Source organism: Ylistrum balloti, unplaced genomic scaffold, assembly GCF_031769215.1.
Source record: "Ylistrum balloti isolate Yb309-2 unplaced genomic scaffold, AGI_CSIRO_Ybal_v1 Utg371040, whole genome shotgun sequence".
Classification (NCBI taxonomy): domain Eukaryota; kingdom Metazoa; phylum Mollusca; class Bivalvia; order Pectinida; family Pectinidae; genus Ylistrum; species Ylistrum balloti.
Window position 1 is genome coordinate 962,381 of NW_026782576.1, and position 19,659 is coordinate 982,039.

Below are 19,659 nucleotides of genomic sequence, written 5' to 3' on the forward strand. Positions count from 1 at the left end.
TGTGCCGTTAACAATCGCATACGACGTACGTTTGTTCGGATTCAACATGACAATATGCTTTAACTGCGAATCTCATCTAACTTTTATCGTATGACTTACTCAACATTAAATACAAATCAGTCAACTAAAAACGTCCGAACTTATTATTTTCGTTTCCAAGTCTGATAAATGAAACTTTTTTTCTGAATAATTTGCTCTGAAACAGGTGTAATAATGAGTTCTGTCTAACAATGAGTGTAACATTGCCTTCGTCAAATAATCCTTAGAATTTTAAATTCTATAGTTTTGTGAAAGATATATTCATACCCATGATCATATCGTCTCCATAATTAAACGAAATATACTGACCAAGAGACACAGAAAATCCACGATGCAAAAATACTTTATTCATATATCTTTGAAATCCAATCTTAGTGCTTTTTGCACTGAAAATATTGTGCTAAAATATGCTTACAGTAATGGCAGAGTATGTACGGTTTCTGTATGGAAATGACAATGCAAATCAAGATAATGTTGGAAACATTCTTCGTATAATGCCCATTATTTGTTGTTGGTTAAAAAATAAGTTTGAGGCGTATATCGTTGCTTAGTAACCTATCAGTACGTGATTTTGGCGTTTAATGTCATATGACTGGTGACACCAAGTACATACCAGATACTCATTTTATTAGGATGTCTCAAATTGAAGGAGTGAAAACAAACAACAGTAATTTGGTTTTTTTTTCTAAAACTGCTGATTATAAAAGAAAATAGAAAATTACATTGAACACAGAATAATTGAACGCAGTGCGCAGCATTTCACGTGAAACAGTAATTACATAGGAACGATGTTGCTGTACTGCATTGCAATTTTTTTTTGTAAAAGTTAAACGTGATTTATTCAATGTCGATCTTTCTTAAAAACAGTTAATTTCAAAATGATAACAATTTGAACAGATCTTATGGCAGGATGTTGTGACATTTAGAATCATTTAAAATCGCGGAATAAAATCCTTTAGAATGATATTCGAAATCTTTCAAAAGGTTGACATTACGCATTTGTCAGTGAATGGCTTCACGAAATTTCAAACGAAAAAAGACAGCCTAATGCTTTCATACAGAACATATTTCCTTATTATCTTGTTGAGTTCTACTTGTTTATGTAAAAGCATCTCTCTGTAACCTATCAGTACATATCAGTTTAAAAACTATCAATGTATGTAACGGTTTGGAATCCGTTTCGGCCTCTCGTCAGATTAAAAAGCTTTAACTGATGTCAGTAAATAAATCCGAATGTTTGAATCATGTTTATTCTGAACCACCACTACCGATCGTCGAGTGTTTTACATACATACTCCATCAGAAGGATTTAGCCAGACACAGAGATCATGTACGTCTGTGTTGAGCTCAATAATGTAGCCTTCATTTCTGGAAACGTTTCTCTCTTTTGGCATTTAAGAGAAGATAATTAAACTTTGTCTATATCACGCACCTGCAAGTGAATACAATAAAAGCTCAAGCTGCTTTAATAATACAGATTACTTAGGATTGTCTTAGGATAGATGCTAATAACGATTATAATTTTCCTCCACATTGCTTTCATTGTATAACTTCCAACAAGACAGAAATTATTCATTTTGATATTTCAACTTTCAAAAACATCGATAAAAATATATCAATACTCTCGCTGCTGGAAAGAAGGGGAATGAAAAGGTAACAAGTGCTTTATCGTGTTTTAATAATAGTCATTGTGATATATGAATATTAGTCAGGAAAAGCATGCACAACAAGGTACCGGAATCTATTTATGACATGGCAGTAGCGTGCAGAAACATGATATACCAAGATTTTCTCTAATAATTTCATATTCTCTTATAGTAGAAGTCAAATTATCCGTCGAAAATATTGATAATGGATGGTTGTTTTGCAAGATCAATGTTTCGGGACTTGTCCCCTGAAGGTTAATTCAACATATATTGTATCATCGCGATGTATAAACACATTTACAATGCATGCGAGGGTAGAAAAATAGGGATAGAGAATAAGAAAATTTAGACATATTAATGAAATTGTGATTCAGAACAAAAATTATTTTCAAAACGAGAGCATTGAACAATAGCAAAAGCTTCAGAAACACCTTTGCAAATTTTCAATGAGAATCAGATCATTTAATCATGGAATTCTTCATTGACAACACACATTACAACGTATTGATGCGACGACATGTAAACAGTATCAGTGTATATACTCTATTACAAAGAACCGCCCGAGTGCTAGAATTTCACACTGTCTAGACACATGTTGTAGATCCGCAATGCGTTTCTTCTGTCAGTGGGTACACTTTTTTAATACTAATATTTTCATCAAAAAGAATTTAAGGTACATTTGAACCGTCAACATTACGTCTTGTAAGACGATAACTCACCGCTACTGTCGAGCACAGCGTCTAAATATTACATTAGAAGACATCTCGAACGGCCTGACGTACTTTACTACCAGCATTAGTGAGTTAATCGTCAGATAGCCCACAACTAGGTTTTTTGTGCTTTTGAAATGGATGTAAATCAGAACAATTATTAAGTATTAACCATGGCTGATTATTAACACATTAACACAACGTGAACAGCTAAAGAAAAGGGTAATATGATTTTGTTAATGGTTAGTCTTTTATAACTTCATTAATAATGCGTCTTTGCCCATTTCCGGTGAATCTCCATTTCAAAATTGGTTAATGCTATCGGAATGCAGGAATATCATTCTGGCTATTACAATAAAGACGTCCATTAATTACCCATTAAGCGTTAAGGCAAAAATCTTGACATGGCGTCAATTATTCTAATGTAAGCTGATTGGGTTAAAATCTTGCTGCACCGTCCATTAACATCCATTAACACATTTTAGTTAAGGGGATTAGATTAGTGCTGGCATAGTAGACCTGTTTATCCTTTTTCTGGTCCCTTGATAATACTGTTGCCAAAGCTCAGACAAAAAAAAATATAGTTGACATCTGTAAGACGTGCCAGCGGACTGTGTTTTTGTCTTTTAAATGTTCTGTTGATATACAATTATGCTAATTATATTGTTCCAAGGATAAATTTATTTTCGGGTATATCAGTAATATTCTATTTGGTTCATACTAAGACAAAACAAAAAATCTTAAGAACAGTCGCGAAATGAGACACAGTGAAAGACTTAAACTTAAAAATGATGGAGTATTTACTTGGAAAATGCTCGTACCAAATAAACATTTTTTTTCATAATCGAGAGTAACATTCATAAGTATCTATTATATCTGCCCTTTATAAGATTAGGATCAATCTTTGGAAATAGTCCCTGTGTATAGAAGATTGAGCCCTAGAAAACAAGTTTGGCCGACACTGATTGGCTAGTAAATTATGAAGTTCCAAAACATATATGTCATGATAGGTAATGATTCATAGATAATAATGAAATAAATTTGTTAAGTCTGATTTGAAGTTTTGTCCAAAATTCAACTTCAAATAATAAATAGGCAATAATAGGAGTTTTAAGAAGTTCCACCGTGAAATTCATCTTGTTTCAAAAATGCCCCCGCCACTCTTTAGAAAAAGTTTGAGGCGAGTGACCTCCTTCTTTTTATATGAGACCCTAAACGTTTGTTATAGATCATAAAAGCCAAATTGAATTCAACAATTCTAATGATTATTGATATAACCCAGAACATTAACACTGAAGTCTATGTAAAATTAATTTGTTGGTTGGTCTCTTTAATCCCCCACTCACAACCCCAAGGAAAAAATTATTTAGTTGAAAGGATTTACCATTATGACAACATAATCCTAATTCAAACTGAAATCCCATCAAACTTTGTTTTCGATGAAGTTTAGATTAAAGAATTGGGAGATGGGTGTGGGAGTAGGGTGGGGATGTTGAGGTGTTGAGAGCAATTAGTCTGTTAGAGCGCTGACGTACGGCACATTGGATGCCACTAGACATCCTAATACGTACTGAACGTTCGGTATTAATTATACAGAGTGTAGACATTGTGAAGGACTATTGTTTGAATTTTCTTTCGATCATTTTCGATTTTCCTCATTTGCCCCCTGGGTTTCAAAACTTAGGCTCATAGCATCACTTGCAAGTTCTAGAAGGGCGAAACAGCTGTATGATGCAGTTCAGGTCATTGTTTGGCTCTACTGTATATAATTCTTAACCATGAAAAGGTGTTATTTTTGTCTTTTGAGAAAAGTTGAGAAGTTTTTAAACAATGAATTTTTCCGGACAAGTCTTAACTTTAGACAAAATCTGATTGGCGCAATTAAAGTTAAATTAACGTTATATTCAACTATCACCTGCTAGTAAATTTTAATGCAGTGAAAGAGTTAAGGAAATTGCCATGGGTGGTTTGTGTTTCTACAGCATAAGTATGTACTAGACCGCCATTGATACAACGGTTGGACCCTGCTTTCAATATAAAAATCATAACGTACATAGTTTTATATATTCTGCTTCATATAACACAAGCTCTGTGCTTCAAACGTCAATTTAAAATACTGTAAACCCCAGACAACACCAAATTAACCAGTACGCGAAACGTTAAGTAAGGAGACATCTTGATGTATCTAAGCTGTTCTGTGTTATATTGGTAATGATGAATTCCAAGATGTACTAGTCTTGAATGACGATGGCCGTCCTATCTCGCAGGCAGATTATCTATCATTCTGTCAAGCTATAAGTACTTCTGTCCACCTTCACTTAAAGCCGAGACCGGTAAGCCGGACCTAACCTGATTTCCATGACAGGCTTTCCTAGTGCAGAGCTCCACCATTTCTGATCAAGACGTCATTGTCAGTATATATACATTTGATCTGTAATTCATCTTTGATCAACAGGATACTATTCTGTATATAATTGTAAGGCAGTTACAATTCAGTAGAAACGTCATTTGACACATCAATTATTCAGCCTGTTGTTGTTTAAACAGTCACAAATTAGGTTGGTTCGGTACTTAGCCAGTAACCTACGTGGAAGGATGATTATATTTTCATCAATTGCCCCAAGAATGTTTCTTAACTTTTCATTTAATTGAAATTGGAAGAAAAGTCTTGCAAGCAATAAGGAGATATGAGGTTGGTTTGTATTTGTTCCTAAATAGAATTTACTTAATTTCATAAAACATGCTTAACTTTTTTCAATAACAAGGATATAACATGAAAACAATCAGATGAGCACACAAATTGGATCTAATATGTTGTTTAAGACATCAACAATCAAACCTTGCTGAAACAAGGAAGGTAATGGAAAAGTCGTCAGTTATAAGCATTATAATAAACATTTCTCAAGATGAGACAGCAGATGACCGACGATATAGAAGAGAAACCTGGAATACGCGGCTGACAGACCAAAAGATCTCGAAAATAAACCACCTAAAGATAAGCCTATCCTGCAAAATAAGCATGTGGATTCTTACACAAAGGGATCCGGATTTGCTTACTCTTTATGAAAATGTTCCGCATCTTATTTCCAAGTTTTTAGTGTTGACGATACTATCTTAAACGTAGACTAAAGAAACAAAACTTACAAATACATGTTGATTGAGGTGTTTAAGGCAGGTGTTATACATGGAAAATATATTTTACTGTGGTGATATCGGGAAGTAGTTAAATTATCAAGATCAATTTGTGGTTCTCCATTTCTCTTAAACTCGGATATGCGGCAGTGCTGCATAAACAAACCATTAAACAACGAATTTCTTTCTTATCTAATATATATTATCACAAAGACCGTGCTTTTTGCCACCATCCGTCACGACTCCTTCATAAGAAACATCGATCTAGGGTTTTATGAAGTGCTTACTGACATGTAAAAACAATCTTATACTAAACTAAATGGCGCATTAAAATTTTTTAACGATGATACTAAATATATATATCACCGAAACAGTAAAATGAAATGTTATGGTGCTAAAGGACATAATATTACCCATTTATGTTCAATGTGGCCGCTCTCAGGGGGTCAAAGATACACAATGACTAACGACTGGCACAAGGGTATTCGTTGACTTTGTATTTTGTAATTGATGAGACATCGCGACAAATAGAAACCGTGTAATAACAGTAATATCGAATTAGTTATAGATCTTATGGCCAACAGAAAACATTTTTTTTTTGCGATTCAAGAGAAACATTGTATTTATACATAAGCACCAAATGAAAGTAATCCGATGCTAATGTAATTAAATTTCCGTTAGTACCAATGTAATTGACAGAGGTAGTACAGAAAAAAAAAACTATGCGCAAAGGCATGAAATAAATTGTTTAAAGTCATTGACATGTCAAGCCTGAGAAGCGAACGATTTTCGGATAATTTAGGCTGTTTGTGCTCCGTCTGATAGCTGAGCAATGACTATAAAGCTGCGAAACATGCGGTGTTTGTTAGTTACATATATGTAGTGTGCCTACGTATTTGGATAATGCCTCCAACTGATCACCTACCGCCCGCCTACCAATTATGTTGAGTGAAAGGAAACGTGATAGATGGATACACAGGGTGACCATTAGAGGTGACAGACTGTGATAATACCACGGAATCCAAGCTGCTTTGGGACAAGTGACCGATACATGGCAGTGACACAACGCTGGGCTCTACTGCTGGGGTCTGTTCAGTGATAACACGATACTCAATCGATAGACTACGAGTCAGGTGGGATAGAAACGAAAAACGATTACAACTTATTTACTGAAAGTAAAAGATTCACACACGGGGCATCAAGGCAGCGTTCTATTTTGGAATTACCTGTCAACATGTGGGCTTATTGTGGTTAAGTATTGTTTATTCCAGCTGAGATTCGTTTAAATTCACAACAGCAGAACATGACGTGAGTACATTCAATCGTGAATTAATCATGAATATATTTAATAATGATGTAAGACACTTTTGTAATAGAGTTTCAAAAGGAAAAATTATTGATCTGTTTTAACTTGAGTGTAGAAAAACAGTCTGTTGATTTCGATATAATGCGAGGCAATACAATTATCTCTGAGGCGACCCGACTCATATAATACATTTAATATACGTGATATGTCATGCACTCAGAGTAAAGAAGAATAATGTACAAATGTGAAGCAGGTCAGTGAAGTGTTTTCTATATACGATGTCTGCAGTCAATGGTGGGCTTTGTTACCAATTTCCTGCGGAATTAACATTTACATGAAAACAGTGAATACTTTTGAAAAGAGACCGCCTGTACTGCGACTTTGGGAATAAGACCAATTTCCGGGACATTCTGATCACAAATGATGGACATCACTACGTCGTATACCAACCAGACAAATGACACCTTCATAATTCCAGGAGAAGATTATGTTCGTTTTCTAAACATAATTGTGTTTTTAGAAGCGTCGATGTGTGTTCTAATAGTAGTTGGAAACGGGTTCATAATAACCTTGATAGCACGCAGAAGGTTGCTTGGAAGGTCTACAAATATATTTGTGTTTTCGATTGCAACGGCAGATTTTCTTAATGGAATTTTGTCAATTCCAGCACATGTGCTATTTCTCGTCGTAGGAGGAGATTCAACAGTCTATCTATGCAAATGTCACAAATTCGTTATGTATCTAACGAAAACCGTTGTACCGTACACAATCTTATTCATGACAGCGGAAAAAACCATGAGAGTTTTGTGTCCAACGAGAGAGATAGTTACTGTAGCTAGGTGTATGTTCTTTACCAGTTTGTGGTGGTTTTTCAGTGCGGCCTTTAACATTTGGAGCGTAGTGTTATTTACGAAAGGAAGCGTTAATATTCTCTATAAGGAGGTTTCCTCATATCAAATACCAAGTTGTGTTCTTAATTCCAGGTTCATCGACTTACACACCGCTTTTCTTCTAACAGATGTCATTATTATTTTTGTGATACCTACTTTTGCAATACTAGGAATATATTGTGTGCTAGTCCGAAATTATTTCACTGTTCTGAGAGAGAGAATTTTAACTTATTTCTATGTGATAAAACTATTTATAGCACTCTTTATAACTTTCGTATTGTGTCATCTTCCCTTAGAGATATTCACGTTTCTTGACAGTAGACAGGGATCATTTACGTTGTTGTATGTGTTGGCTTCTAATTTCGCCACTTCGCTGTATTTCACTCGAGGTATATGGAATCTACTTATATATGCCTATTTCAAACACTATGTGTGTCGGAAAAGACAATTTTCAAGTATCCGAGCAAGCGGAGCCTTTCGTGAAGGAAGCATGGGGCCCTCTTTACGGCAGCGACTCAGACCTAGAAATCGATGATTTTACATTACCACGATCTATTTCATGTTTCTTGAATTAAAACAACACCATTTGAAATAGTATTATTTGATTTATTTTAATACTTACCAATGTATTTGGATCAGAAATATGGAAAAAATTGGGTTTCACAATAACAATTACTTAGTAATTACAAATTGTATTTGCTTTTTAATTTGCAATAAGGCGGTACAAAACACGTAGTATTTATAGGTCTTTCATATCTCGATGAATTATGTTTGATTTAAACCACACATTTGTTTATGTTACATGTAGTTCTTAGTTGTACATACTCATATTGAATGTGATCAGCGTCATCGTTCTGGCTAGTAATGATACCAATGTCAAGTCGGGTTTCCGTGTAGCTCAGTGATATTTGGACTCCAGAGAGTAAGCGATCGTTCCTAGTGATTTTCTCGGCCTTCTTACATTATTCTTAATCAATTGACAATGTTCGGTTTTATAAAGAAACGTCATCGTGTTCCGCAGAATAGGTTTTACTTATCGAAATTATCGGTATTTCAGTTGAAAATTTTCACGACCAATTGTTCCAAATTTCTCAGATCAGTTACATTTAAAGCAAAATACATCTGTTTCCGATAATGTTTCAAGGGAACATAAGAAAGGATGCTAAAGGAATGATCATAAAAACTCAAATATCGATGCATGCGTCAGTTGAAAATACTGTTTAGAGTTCAGATCAATGAGCACGCTTTGAAACACAACATAAATATATATCATTTTACATTTTATAAAAGAAATTCCGGACTCCTTTTGATGAGGACAGAATAAACTGGGTATAAAAAATCTTTGTACATACAACCGAAACTCCAGGGAAAAGGTAAAAAAAAAACCCAAACAAATAAACAAAATCATGACTGCAAGGAGACGACACAATGTACGTGTGGTGCCAAGTTTGAATAGCCATGTTGCTACAGAGAGCAACGTATCGATTCGTAAAAATAGAGACCAACTGGGACAACTAGAAGCAAAGGCGATAAAATTGATCAAATTAAGGAGTGAATGGGAAAAATCTAGACTTTTTTTAACATTGTGGTATGTGTTATAGCACTCATGACACCCATCCAAAAATTTTGTGACTGCCTGGACACGATAGCTAGGTCGAAAGTAAACTTTGAACAGATTTTGACTCTATATATAGCATATAAAACCCTAATTGCGATGCGTTTGTATTCCGAAATGGAATCGAGGAAAACGTGCGAAATGAATTGAATTACTTTTGTCTGCTACATTTATGCTCTTCGTTGCATTTATTCCATGTAAGACCAGCCAAAATTATGTCACACCTTTATTCATTTGGCGACGTAATCATTAGTTACTGTGTCTACATCAAAAGAGAGTTCTGAAATTTGGAAGCAGCAATATACTACTTTGACATTGTGCTTGTGCAACCATTTTTCGAGCACGTGTCCATTAACCTTGATACTTTAATGGAATCTGCATTCAAAATAATGAATAGCGATACGTGGGAGCAAATATTAGAAATCCGGAGTTATAACATCGGTATGTAAGTTTATATTTATTCGTTACTGGAAACCAGGTTTATTTTGATGCGCACACATCACTCTGTATTATTTGTAATATTTTACCAAAGTAAATCGGAATCAGGTTTGTGATATACGGTACAAGGATGCGATGGTGAAATTTCTGTGCGATAATTATGTTGCTCCATTTTGAATGCACGCGACCAATCGTCAAGAACATTAAATTAAGCATAATATACACGCCTGTAACTACCACGTATACCGGTAAGATACGCGGGAAATATTTGTTTGACAAGGTGGTCATAAACATTAGTTTTCATGTAGATGACGTTTTCTGTTTATAATAGCATACACAGTGTATTACGGAGCGCTACCTAAATCCGATGTTAACACTTATCAGATAAACGTATAGCTTCTGCATCTAAGAACGTCTCGATATATTAAAATGTTACTACATCTTATGAGTTTCCAGATTCCAATCTTACCTGCATGAATGTTTATCAAGGTAAAATAGATAATAGCTAATACTATACAAAGATTTCGTAGGATGGCCAGGAATGTCACCAAATAAACTCAGTATGTATTTGATTGTTCCGTAGTCACTCTAAGTGGATATCCTGTTACCTATACGAAATAAAACTTTTATTGTTTTGTGAAACGATTTTTAAACACGCTCTATGTAGACAGGAAGGGAAATAATCTCCTCAATACTTCGACTTTCGATGGGAGTCCCAAATGTCTCTTTTAAACCATGCCTGTATTGTCTATATTCAGACTTGCCTAGCTTGACTACTTTAGAGTTTAGGAGGCATGTGGAAAACGTTACTTTCGATTCAGGAAGTATAAACAATCCCCTGAACATGTATTCAAATGAAGTTTATAGGGGGAGGAATAAATTTTGATTTTTGTTGCTATTTGTTCATAAAACAAGTAACTTCCTGCCGTTTTGGGGTTTATTATTGTACCATCAGTCTGTATTTCGCGTTATTTACCGTCGGAAAGATTCTTTGATTGGACACGTTTCTGCTATATATGGGTACTCAGACGGTATGATGTATTCGATAAATAGCCAATCCTAGAAGAACCCACATTTCGTAACGATAATTTGATGTAGATGTCAGTAATTTGTTGTGTCGGAAAGTGGTCACCAACTCATGGCAATAAATATAAGATATTGATGGGTATGGGTCTTACTTGAATGAATGGACTAAATCTGGACTGCATCTCTCTATCTAGCAATTAGTTGTCAATCCAGTGTAATGTGTTGTACCAATCGGTAAATCACTATCATCGACTGATTATAAACATTAGAAAAGAAAACTATAGAAGAAAAACGTTTTGTATTTAAGTGTTCTCCTTTAAGTTAATTGAAAATGTAGCTAATTCTTTTAGTGTAGGAAAAGATAATTGATATTATTTATTCATAATCTTGAAAACAGAATACTTATATAACATTAACGAGATGGGATATGGTTTTATGCGATCTAGCGTGTTATTGTGTATGTTGTATGATGTTAAAAAATTCGACGATATGATTATTCAATGCTGTGTAATGTGAAAATGCCATTTCAACACTGACATACCTTTGCAATGGTATGTTTTACCTTTCAGCAAAGAACGATGTTCACGACTTAAAGACAAAAAGGCTCACAAGAGGCTAACCTCGTTTGTCTTTCTCCATCCGTGACAAAATACACTGATACTGACGACGTATTCTCTATAAATTCCACTGCATAAAAATGGTCAGGTGAAAAAAACTAAAAAGTTGTTAAAGACATTTTCAGAATTTTTGCACAGACTTCATTTCAAATTCATGATTGACCCTCCATCAAGGAATAAATTTGTTCCTTGTTAAGCAGATAGAATGTGATGGCTTGTCTGATAGAAATACCAGCAGTAATCACTCCTATACATGAACTGCGATAAGGAAAACGTATTCAAAATATTAAGTAGCTTCAGGCTCCAAGTCCCAGTGATAATCCGAACCTCTAGTGAAATACATAGTCTCATCCATCAATAGTATATTAACCTAATAGCTTTCCACGAGAGTATAAAAATATAACTACCGACCAATTCACTGACGTTGTTATCAAAGTTCATGTGGTAAGCATTAGCCAGACCGTGAGGATGAAATTTACCGATAAGTGCATATAATGAAAATAGCATTGAATTCAGTGATTTTACTTTTATCAGCCATCCACTCGATACGATATCAATGTATTTCTTGAAAAATTTTATTTGTCTGATATGTTGCTGATACATTTAGCTTTTTAAAAACTTCATACTTTGTGGCTACGACTTGAATATCTTTCAAATAACACTGACCAATGTATAACAAAAAGGTTATCTAAATCCATACTAAAATATATATTAGGTGTTTTCTTGGTCTGACGATAATGTTCTTTTTTACCTTTTGTTACCGGTTAATGAATAACATGGAGTTATACCCAATTACTATAGAATTCCTGATATATTTCAAAGGCATTTTGAATCGTGTTTAACAACATGTTTTCAATTTTTATCAAATAAACTCCATGTAATGTTTAAAACACGCCTTTTACTGGAATCTGTCTAGCACAGAGGAGCTTTTTTACCACAGTCTACAGTTTGTTGTCATGCCTTTTAAGATAACCTTGCAAAGCTAAAAACACTAGGAATTATCATTTGATATCCCTTTGTTTCATGGCAACAGACAGTTATGTCCTCACTATGTCGGCGATTGGGAGATGCCAGACAATGATTTATAGATAAAAAATCCGACAGTCAAATGACATCAGACAAGGAATATTTCATACCCCATTTTGATGGACTTAATCCGTAGTATACTTGGAAAAGTTTTGCCCACATTTTACATTTTCCCCCGTGTATGTTCTGTCAATAAACTGCGACTGTAAGTACAACTGAACGAAGATTTTTCCAGCGCCAACTGGATTTTAAACAAAAAGTCATATGCTGAAATGGCATCAAATGTAAATGCACTAGGGTTTTAACTCTTTCAAACAAAAGCGAAATCAGGGACTGTAACTACAACTTCATTAAACACTTTCTATCAGACAGTCATTGGGGATTGTACCTCCATATAACTACAATTACATGGGTCAAACTCAATCAAAGAAGGCAATCATCAGGGACTTCCTCGGGATGTTAACGCTACCAACGTACGTTACGTTGAATGCTTCTAGATTTAAAGGAAACAGTAAGTAGTACATATAACTGGTTACGAAGAAATTTGAAGAAAACAATGTTAGGTGGATCTCAGTAGTTTCTCCTTGCACCGTTTCAGGAAAATCCGTGTGAAACATTTCTTTTGTTTTATTTTACCATAGTTTTAATGAAATTGAGTTTTGGTTATTATTCTATTGGCATGCTGTTTTTTCTGTGCTGTTTTCATTTAGATGGCGAAATGACATATGTCAATGATAAGCATACGATGCATGTCCTCGTGACAACCACCAGCTTTACTGGTATGTACCAGAAGAGTAATATACTGAAGGACATACATTCCTATAACCATTAACCGTGCAATGACTTGAGTCCGAATAAATCCTATTAGTTTTCATCCCGAGGCTGCCCGTACGTGCAAAGCTTTATTGCATAATATAGCTATCGGTATAATTTCTACAGAGACAATCACGCGAACAATCTTTATTTTCCATCATTGCAATAAGTAGAGCAGTGCACTTGGCTCACCCTACACCAGTGCCAGACTGATTCAGACTGTTAATTGGATTTTGGGTCTAAATCTATGTTAAGATGTACTATCCATTTGTGTCTTTTGTACAATCTATTCCCTGTCCAAATAAGTAAAACAGAACTGTTTAAAGCACAGTTGAGATAAAAGAGTGAACAGATAAGTACAACTTCTCCGGAGAGACGCTCCAACCTAAGATCTATAGACGGAAGTGGTCATTGATATGTACTTCATACTGTATATGTAGTAAGAAAAGTCGCGTATATCGTCAAATACATCAACTGATAATGAGATTTAATTGATTAAGTGTTTTCTGTAAATCTAAGTCTCGACAAGTTCCTTATTGGTTTTTTTGTTTTTGTTTTTGGATTCGCGAATACCGAATTTGTTTAAGATAAATGTCTGACTGAAACTACATCCAACACAGTTGTTGTTGTTTTAATAACCTATCTTACAATTCGCAAATGTTTCATTTATAGATTGTATATTGGATGAAATATGACTACAGTGTAAATGATATTTGGAGAATGGATGTAAGGTAGAGCACAAATTTAGAATACGATTTATTAAACCAAAAAATTCTTCATACAGCCGTTTGTTTCTTTAGAGTCAGTCAGTGATGCTAATGGTCGATATTTTGGAAACTTCAAACACATAAGGTAATTAAAAAAATCCTAATCACTTGAAATAATGTTGAAGACTCACGATGAGATAAGTTACACATGCCGATGTTGTCACTTACACTTAAATTAGCTTTCTAGCTTTACTAGTAGAAAATGACAAGTAATTATAATTAATATGCACTAATTGATGTATAATTACCTTATATACGGGTTACTTGACGTAAGTGATCAATACGAATGAATTAAATAAACCGTAATCAAAAAAGCTAATTAAACCATGTGACTATAGATCGTATCTTTAATTACAAGTAGTGAGGGTAAATTAATGATAGTCAAGGTTCAATTAAAAATAAGACTGAACAAAACAAAAAAAAAAAAAAAAAATCTTTCACCCTTTAATCTTGTACACTCTAATGCATGTGTCAGCTTTAAATGTCCCGCATGCTAACCTACATCCTGTGCATTCTCTTACAAACACTAAGCGAGATGCAGGGTGAATCAAAACCAAGTTATATGCTGCTAGGAATCAGCCAGGCTTCCAAATGAATACATGTAATTGATCTCCTCGCTTGAAAGGCAACTGATCCAAATCGAAATCAGGAATTAAGAGTCCTACATAATTAACATCTTACGCGGTATACTAGAGCTGTAAGCTTGCAGTAGGTATCCATTCCTACAGTCCCAAGCCAATTTATGTATTCGATACTCCTTTTTTGAAATGCCTATCATAATTTCCTCAACAAAACAGACATAACATCAATACAATGATATTTTCATCTTTTTATTCGCTCAACTCAACTATGACCATCAATTTTGCTTCAAGCTTAGTGTAAAGCAGCTCGATGTTTTCTCACACAAATAGTCGATTATTCTCAGAAGGTGATGATGCCTGTGTTTTAAATAACAATATTCTGCATTGCATAATTTGTGAAATGTTTTTCCTGTGCTCATATAGTGTTAATGTTGCCTTTCTCCAAAAGAGAACTGTTCACATGCTTGCCCCAATCTTGCAGAAACTAATACAGAAGAAAACATGCGATCTGTAATTCACTTTCTCATTCAATAAATAGTTTTAGAAAAATACAGGTTGTGAAGGAAGGTTAAAGCATATAGTTTTCCGGATGTGTAAAAAGACATATGAATACAAAAACATGAATGTTTTTATTTAATTATTTTTCATCATTCAATATGCAGATTATAGTATCCAGATTGAAACCACTATATCATGCATACCTGCGATTTCTTTACACACGAACAATCAAATATTGCGTTACACCAATGTGTGACACAATTGAATAAGTGAAAACACTTTAACCATTGAATTATACTGATTTCCCAAACATTAAAAGTAAATAACGTTTAACCATCGCTTGAACAGCAGTGATGTCAGGTAATCATCAATATCACATCGGAAGCATTAGATGGAGCCTTTGGGTACATATGAAATGGATTGCACGACATAAGCCGTAAATAAGATTAGTCTTCTAAAAATTCCATTGGTAAGGTTGAAATAATTTATCAATATTTACATTATTGATAACTTGCAATACACGGTCATCATTGAAAACAACCTCAACAGCAACACAGCTCCAAGAACAAATATAAGATAAGTTTTCTATTTATATCCAAATTAATGTATCTTATAACAAAACAGTTTGATATCTTTTAACATATCAAACGATGTTTATATCACAATCAAAGTGGAAGAAAAAACATTGCAACTTCACAATTAAATAAAGCAGAGATGAGATCGAGTGGTTTTGTGCTAGCCAAGTTATCGAACTTATTATAGTTAATTGCCAACGTCGTACTAAGTTAGCTTCATTTAGAAGGATTACGCAACGCAAAAGTAAATAAAGTCAACTACCACTTTCATACGTTTTTCTATGTGTGATTCCCTCCTGTTGCCCGCATTAGTCTTCCGGCTTCATAATGTCTTGTGACAGTAAGTCTGCAAGGATATTGAATCGATGCGTCACCATAATTTGTCTGAGAATAACAGACGGTATCCGTACTGATTGAGGTCTTATCCTGACAGAATAATACCTCATCTACAGTACGTGTCATTTAATGATGTCTTCATCAGACCATCCATTTCATTATTCATTCAAGAACGACCAAGCATTAAATATATAATCATCTTTATTATAACTTTCACGCTGCTGGCTTAAGCCACAACACATTGAGATATTTGGTTCTAACTCCTATTTTCTCTCAAACCAATTAAATATTGCTTATTAGAAACTTATCGCAATAACTGCCACACAAGCCGTTAGCCATTTCACCTGCTGTACTTTGTATGATTTCTATATTGTGATATTTATTCCTGAAACTATGGTAGAATTCTACTTTGTTGTAAAAGGTTCTTGGGTATTGTCTTATGTACACTAGCTGTAAATTGTATGTTTCTATATTGTGATATTGTGATATTGTGATATTGTATGCATGCTAGCTGTGTTTACAGTATTTGTTATTTGAAAGAACTCATTACGTTTAACCACTACAATTAATCGCTACTGATGTAGCATTATTGTTATCTGATCTGTTATTTGAAATAATTCGTTTTAATGTACAATATCGTAAAGTGTCTGGTTTTGTTGCAATAAAGCTTGCTATCTTATGAAGTTAATGGAAATTTAATATATTTTATCTATCATTATTATGAAATAACTTTAGTACTTTAAGTAGTGCATGTTGGTTGATATAGATTAGCGTGTTGATATCACTATTTGTTGATTTTGTTTGCTCAGCAATTTACTAGTAATCAGAGGAGACATGACAATACGCTTAAATTATGTTTATTTCCGTATATATTTATATCAATTGTACATTTTGAATAACTTTTGTTGCAGTTACATTACCAGCTATTCAGAAATCTATTAAAAAATGTTTTCTGTCATTATATATGCTGATCCAAAAGTAACCGTTACACGTTTCGTAACATTTTCTTCTAGGTTGGTAAATTCTATAGAATAAATGTTCATATAACAAAACCAGTACAAGATTAAAATGTGACGTTTCGATGACTACAAGGTCACCTTCATCAGACAAAGGTAAAATAAATTCGGTATATACAATAATCGGCCAACTTTTACATCAATAATCTTATCGCAAATAGTGTGACGAGATGGAAATACCAAATATATCACCAACAGCATCAGATTTACTTGTGATGTCGAAATCGATGGCACTGTGGTTACCATGGCACATCTGAAAGTTTAACAAAGAGCCACGATAAAGCTTTTTAAACTGTTTGCTTTGTTTGAATAGCTCACCTTTGTGTTGGGTTCCTGTTACATGGAAGCTTTGTGCGTGATTGATAAGTATAGTTTCGTGTTTAGCTGTAATTAAAAAAAAATGGGAAGAGACTTATTGTCGGATGGTATCCGTGGAACGTAGTATCCATAGTGAAAACAGAATTGTCCATGTTACGAAATCGTCAGTCTACATTTGCTAGTTATGATCTTAACTAAATAATCAACCTTCATTGCATTGTTTAACAACGAAGCCTCTATACAACGTAAGACAAAATTGTACAGCTAACCTTTTTGCAGCAGATGCAGATCGTTCCAAGGAGATGTACTGTAAGTGGGCCTCTATACAACGTAAGACAAAATTGTACAGCTAACCTGTTTGCAGCAGATGCAGATCGTTCCAAGGAGATGTGCTGTAAGTGGGTCATTCTGTCTGGACAATAGCAACGCAGTTCAATGTCAACTGTAATAAATTTACACCCTAATCAATACCTAACACGAGTCAAGCAAGTTGTTCTCAATACACTGGATCGACGTAAAGCCGGGGAAGGTTTTAACCAACAACTTTATATGGTAATTGACGAGATGCTTAATCTAACATCAAAATAAATAAACGATACGTTACAAGAAATATACCATTAATTCATATAATGGTCATGATTGCCAATACTTTTTAAGAGAAACAACACAAAACTACTGTCAACTAAACGGAACTAAACGTGCTGACATGAGAAAAAGAAAGATTTACAAGAAGGCTTATGAAAACGTACAAGGTCATATGAGATGCATACAGTAATAAAGTGTGTAAGAAGTTTGAATCTCATCCATTGGCGTTTGATATAAATATAAGCAGACGTCAGCTAAGTGCAAGATGAAGCTTACCGAGAAAAAAGATCGTGAAAATAATTCGATAAGATTTATCGAAAATGCGGAGGAGTTATTTCCCTTCTTCGAATCTCGAATTCTCGAGTTAACACTGCTTGCTCTCATCAATTTACCGCAAGAGTTCAGAATTGTAACGATGGTATATAAGTTTAAACGAAGGAAAGTCAAATCGGTCACCTCTACGAATATCTTTACATTAAAAATGTACCTGCATGTCTAATCTACATATTCCAAATTTAAAGAATTACTTCAGGGATCAGTGAATATTCATCGCTTCATGGTTTTCCCGAGTCTTTCATCCAGAAGAGATCATCGATTTAAATTAAATTCACTTATACTAATGCTAACTGTTCGTGGACGTAAGAATTCTTGAGTTAAAGCCATCCACGAAATCCACGAAAGTAAATAAACACTGAAAATAACTGCTTTCAAAGTAGTTGACAAAAGACTTGCATCACATTTCAAAAATTATTTTCCTTAAGTTTTTCACTACTTTTCTTCCTTCAATGAGTTTTAGTCCAAGTTGACTTAAATATCAAGATAACCACTCAAGTGTTATCAATACTTTCGGCTTGGATTGAAAAGAAAGATATCGCCGGTTACTGTCCTTAATTTAGTTAAAAATACGAGTGAAGCAAGGTGCCAAAGACAACACTGGTAAACACTAATTTATTCACAGGTTCACAATGAGGCGAACTGTGCAAATGCTTTAGTTCTTTATGATTCCAGTCTGAATAGAATAAACAAGCGTTGAGAAACAAAAAATTCGAAACTTTCATGCAGTGTAATTTTTGCACGAGTGCTTATTTATCAACACAAAACAGAGACAAGGCTGTACCAGTTGTCAGGACATGAGAAATAGGGAGCTTCGTTTTAACACAAAGATTATCTCATGTTCTACACTCATAACAAGATAACGCAGACAACAAGATTGAATGAAAATGGCCATCAAAATGGTGACATTAAATTCATAATATCTATCATAGAGTCAAAGCCATGACTCAAAAACACAAATGGCAATAATACTCAACAAAAATTTCCAAGATACTGTAATTGCATTCTATCAACCATAGAAGCAAATACTACTTAAAAAACAATGACAGCTAGCCTAACTTGGGGTCCCCACTCTTTTATACTCTATTTTTGAGAGCAAATGATATTTGGATGCTTCCAAAGTACCGGACGTTAAATGACATGGCTGATTGTGTATTACAAAAACCGATATCCTTTGATGTGTATATATCTAAGACACTTCTGATACTAATGCTTACAAAACACAAACCGAATAAGAGTTACGTGAAAATACGGTTCCTTTGTGGATCTAGCCTCTTTCTATCTTAATACATACATGTTGCGGCAGTACCAACCAACATCTCTCTTATGCAATATGCAGCATCTACTGAATACTTTCGCCGCTGCCAAAAACAATCGATGTCAATAAAGCGC

General features: G+C 34.3%; 1 protein-coding gene across 1 annotated transcript; it reads left to right on the top strand.

Moving 5' to 3' along the window:
* Positions 1 to 7,256: 7,256 nt before the first annotated feature.
* On the top strand, positions 7,257 to 8,258 carry LOC132560226 (beta-1 adrenergic receptor-like). Its single transcript, XM_060224886.1, has one exon. It carries the CDS (start codon positions 7,257 to 7,259, stop codon positions 8,256 to 8,258), a length of 1,002 nt encoding a protein of 333 aa, XP_060080869.1.
* The last annotated feature ends 11,401 nt before the right edge of the window (positions 8,259 to 19,659 follow it).

What these genes read in the sequence shown, in the direction of transcription:
- LOC132560226 (XM_060224886.1), top strand. Translation starts at nt 7,257, where the DNA reads ATGGACATCACTACGTCGTATACCAACCAGACAAATGACACCTTCATA.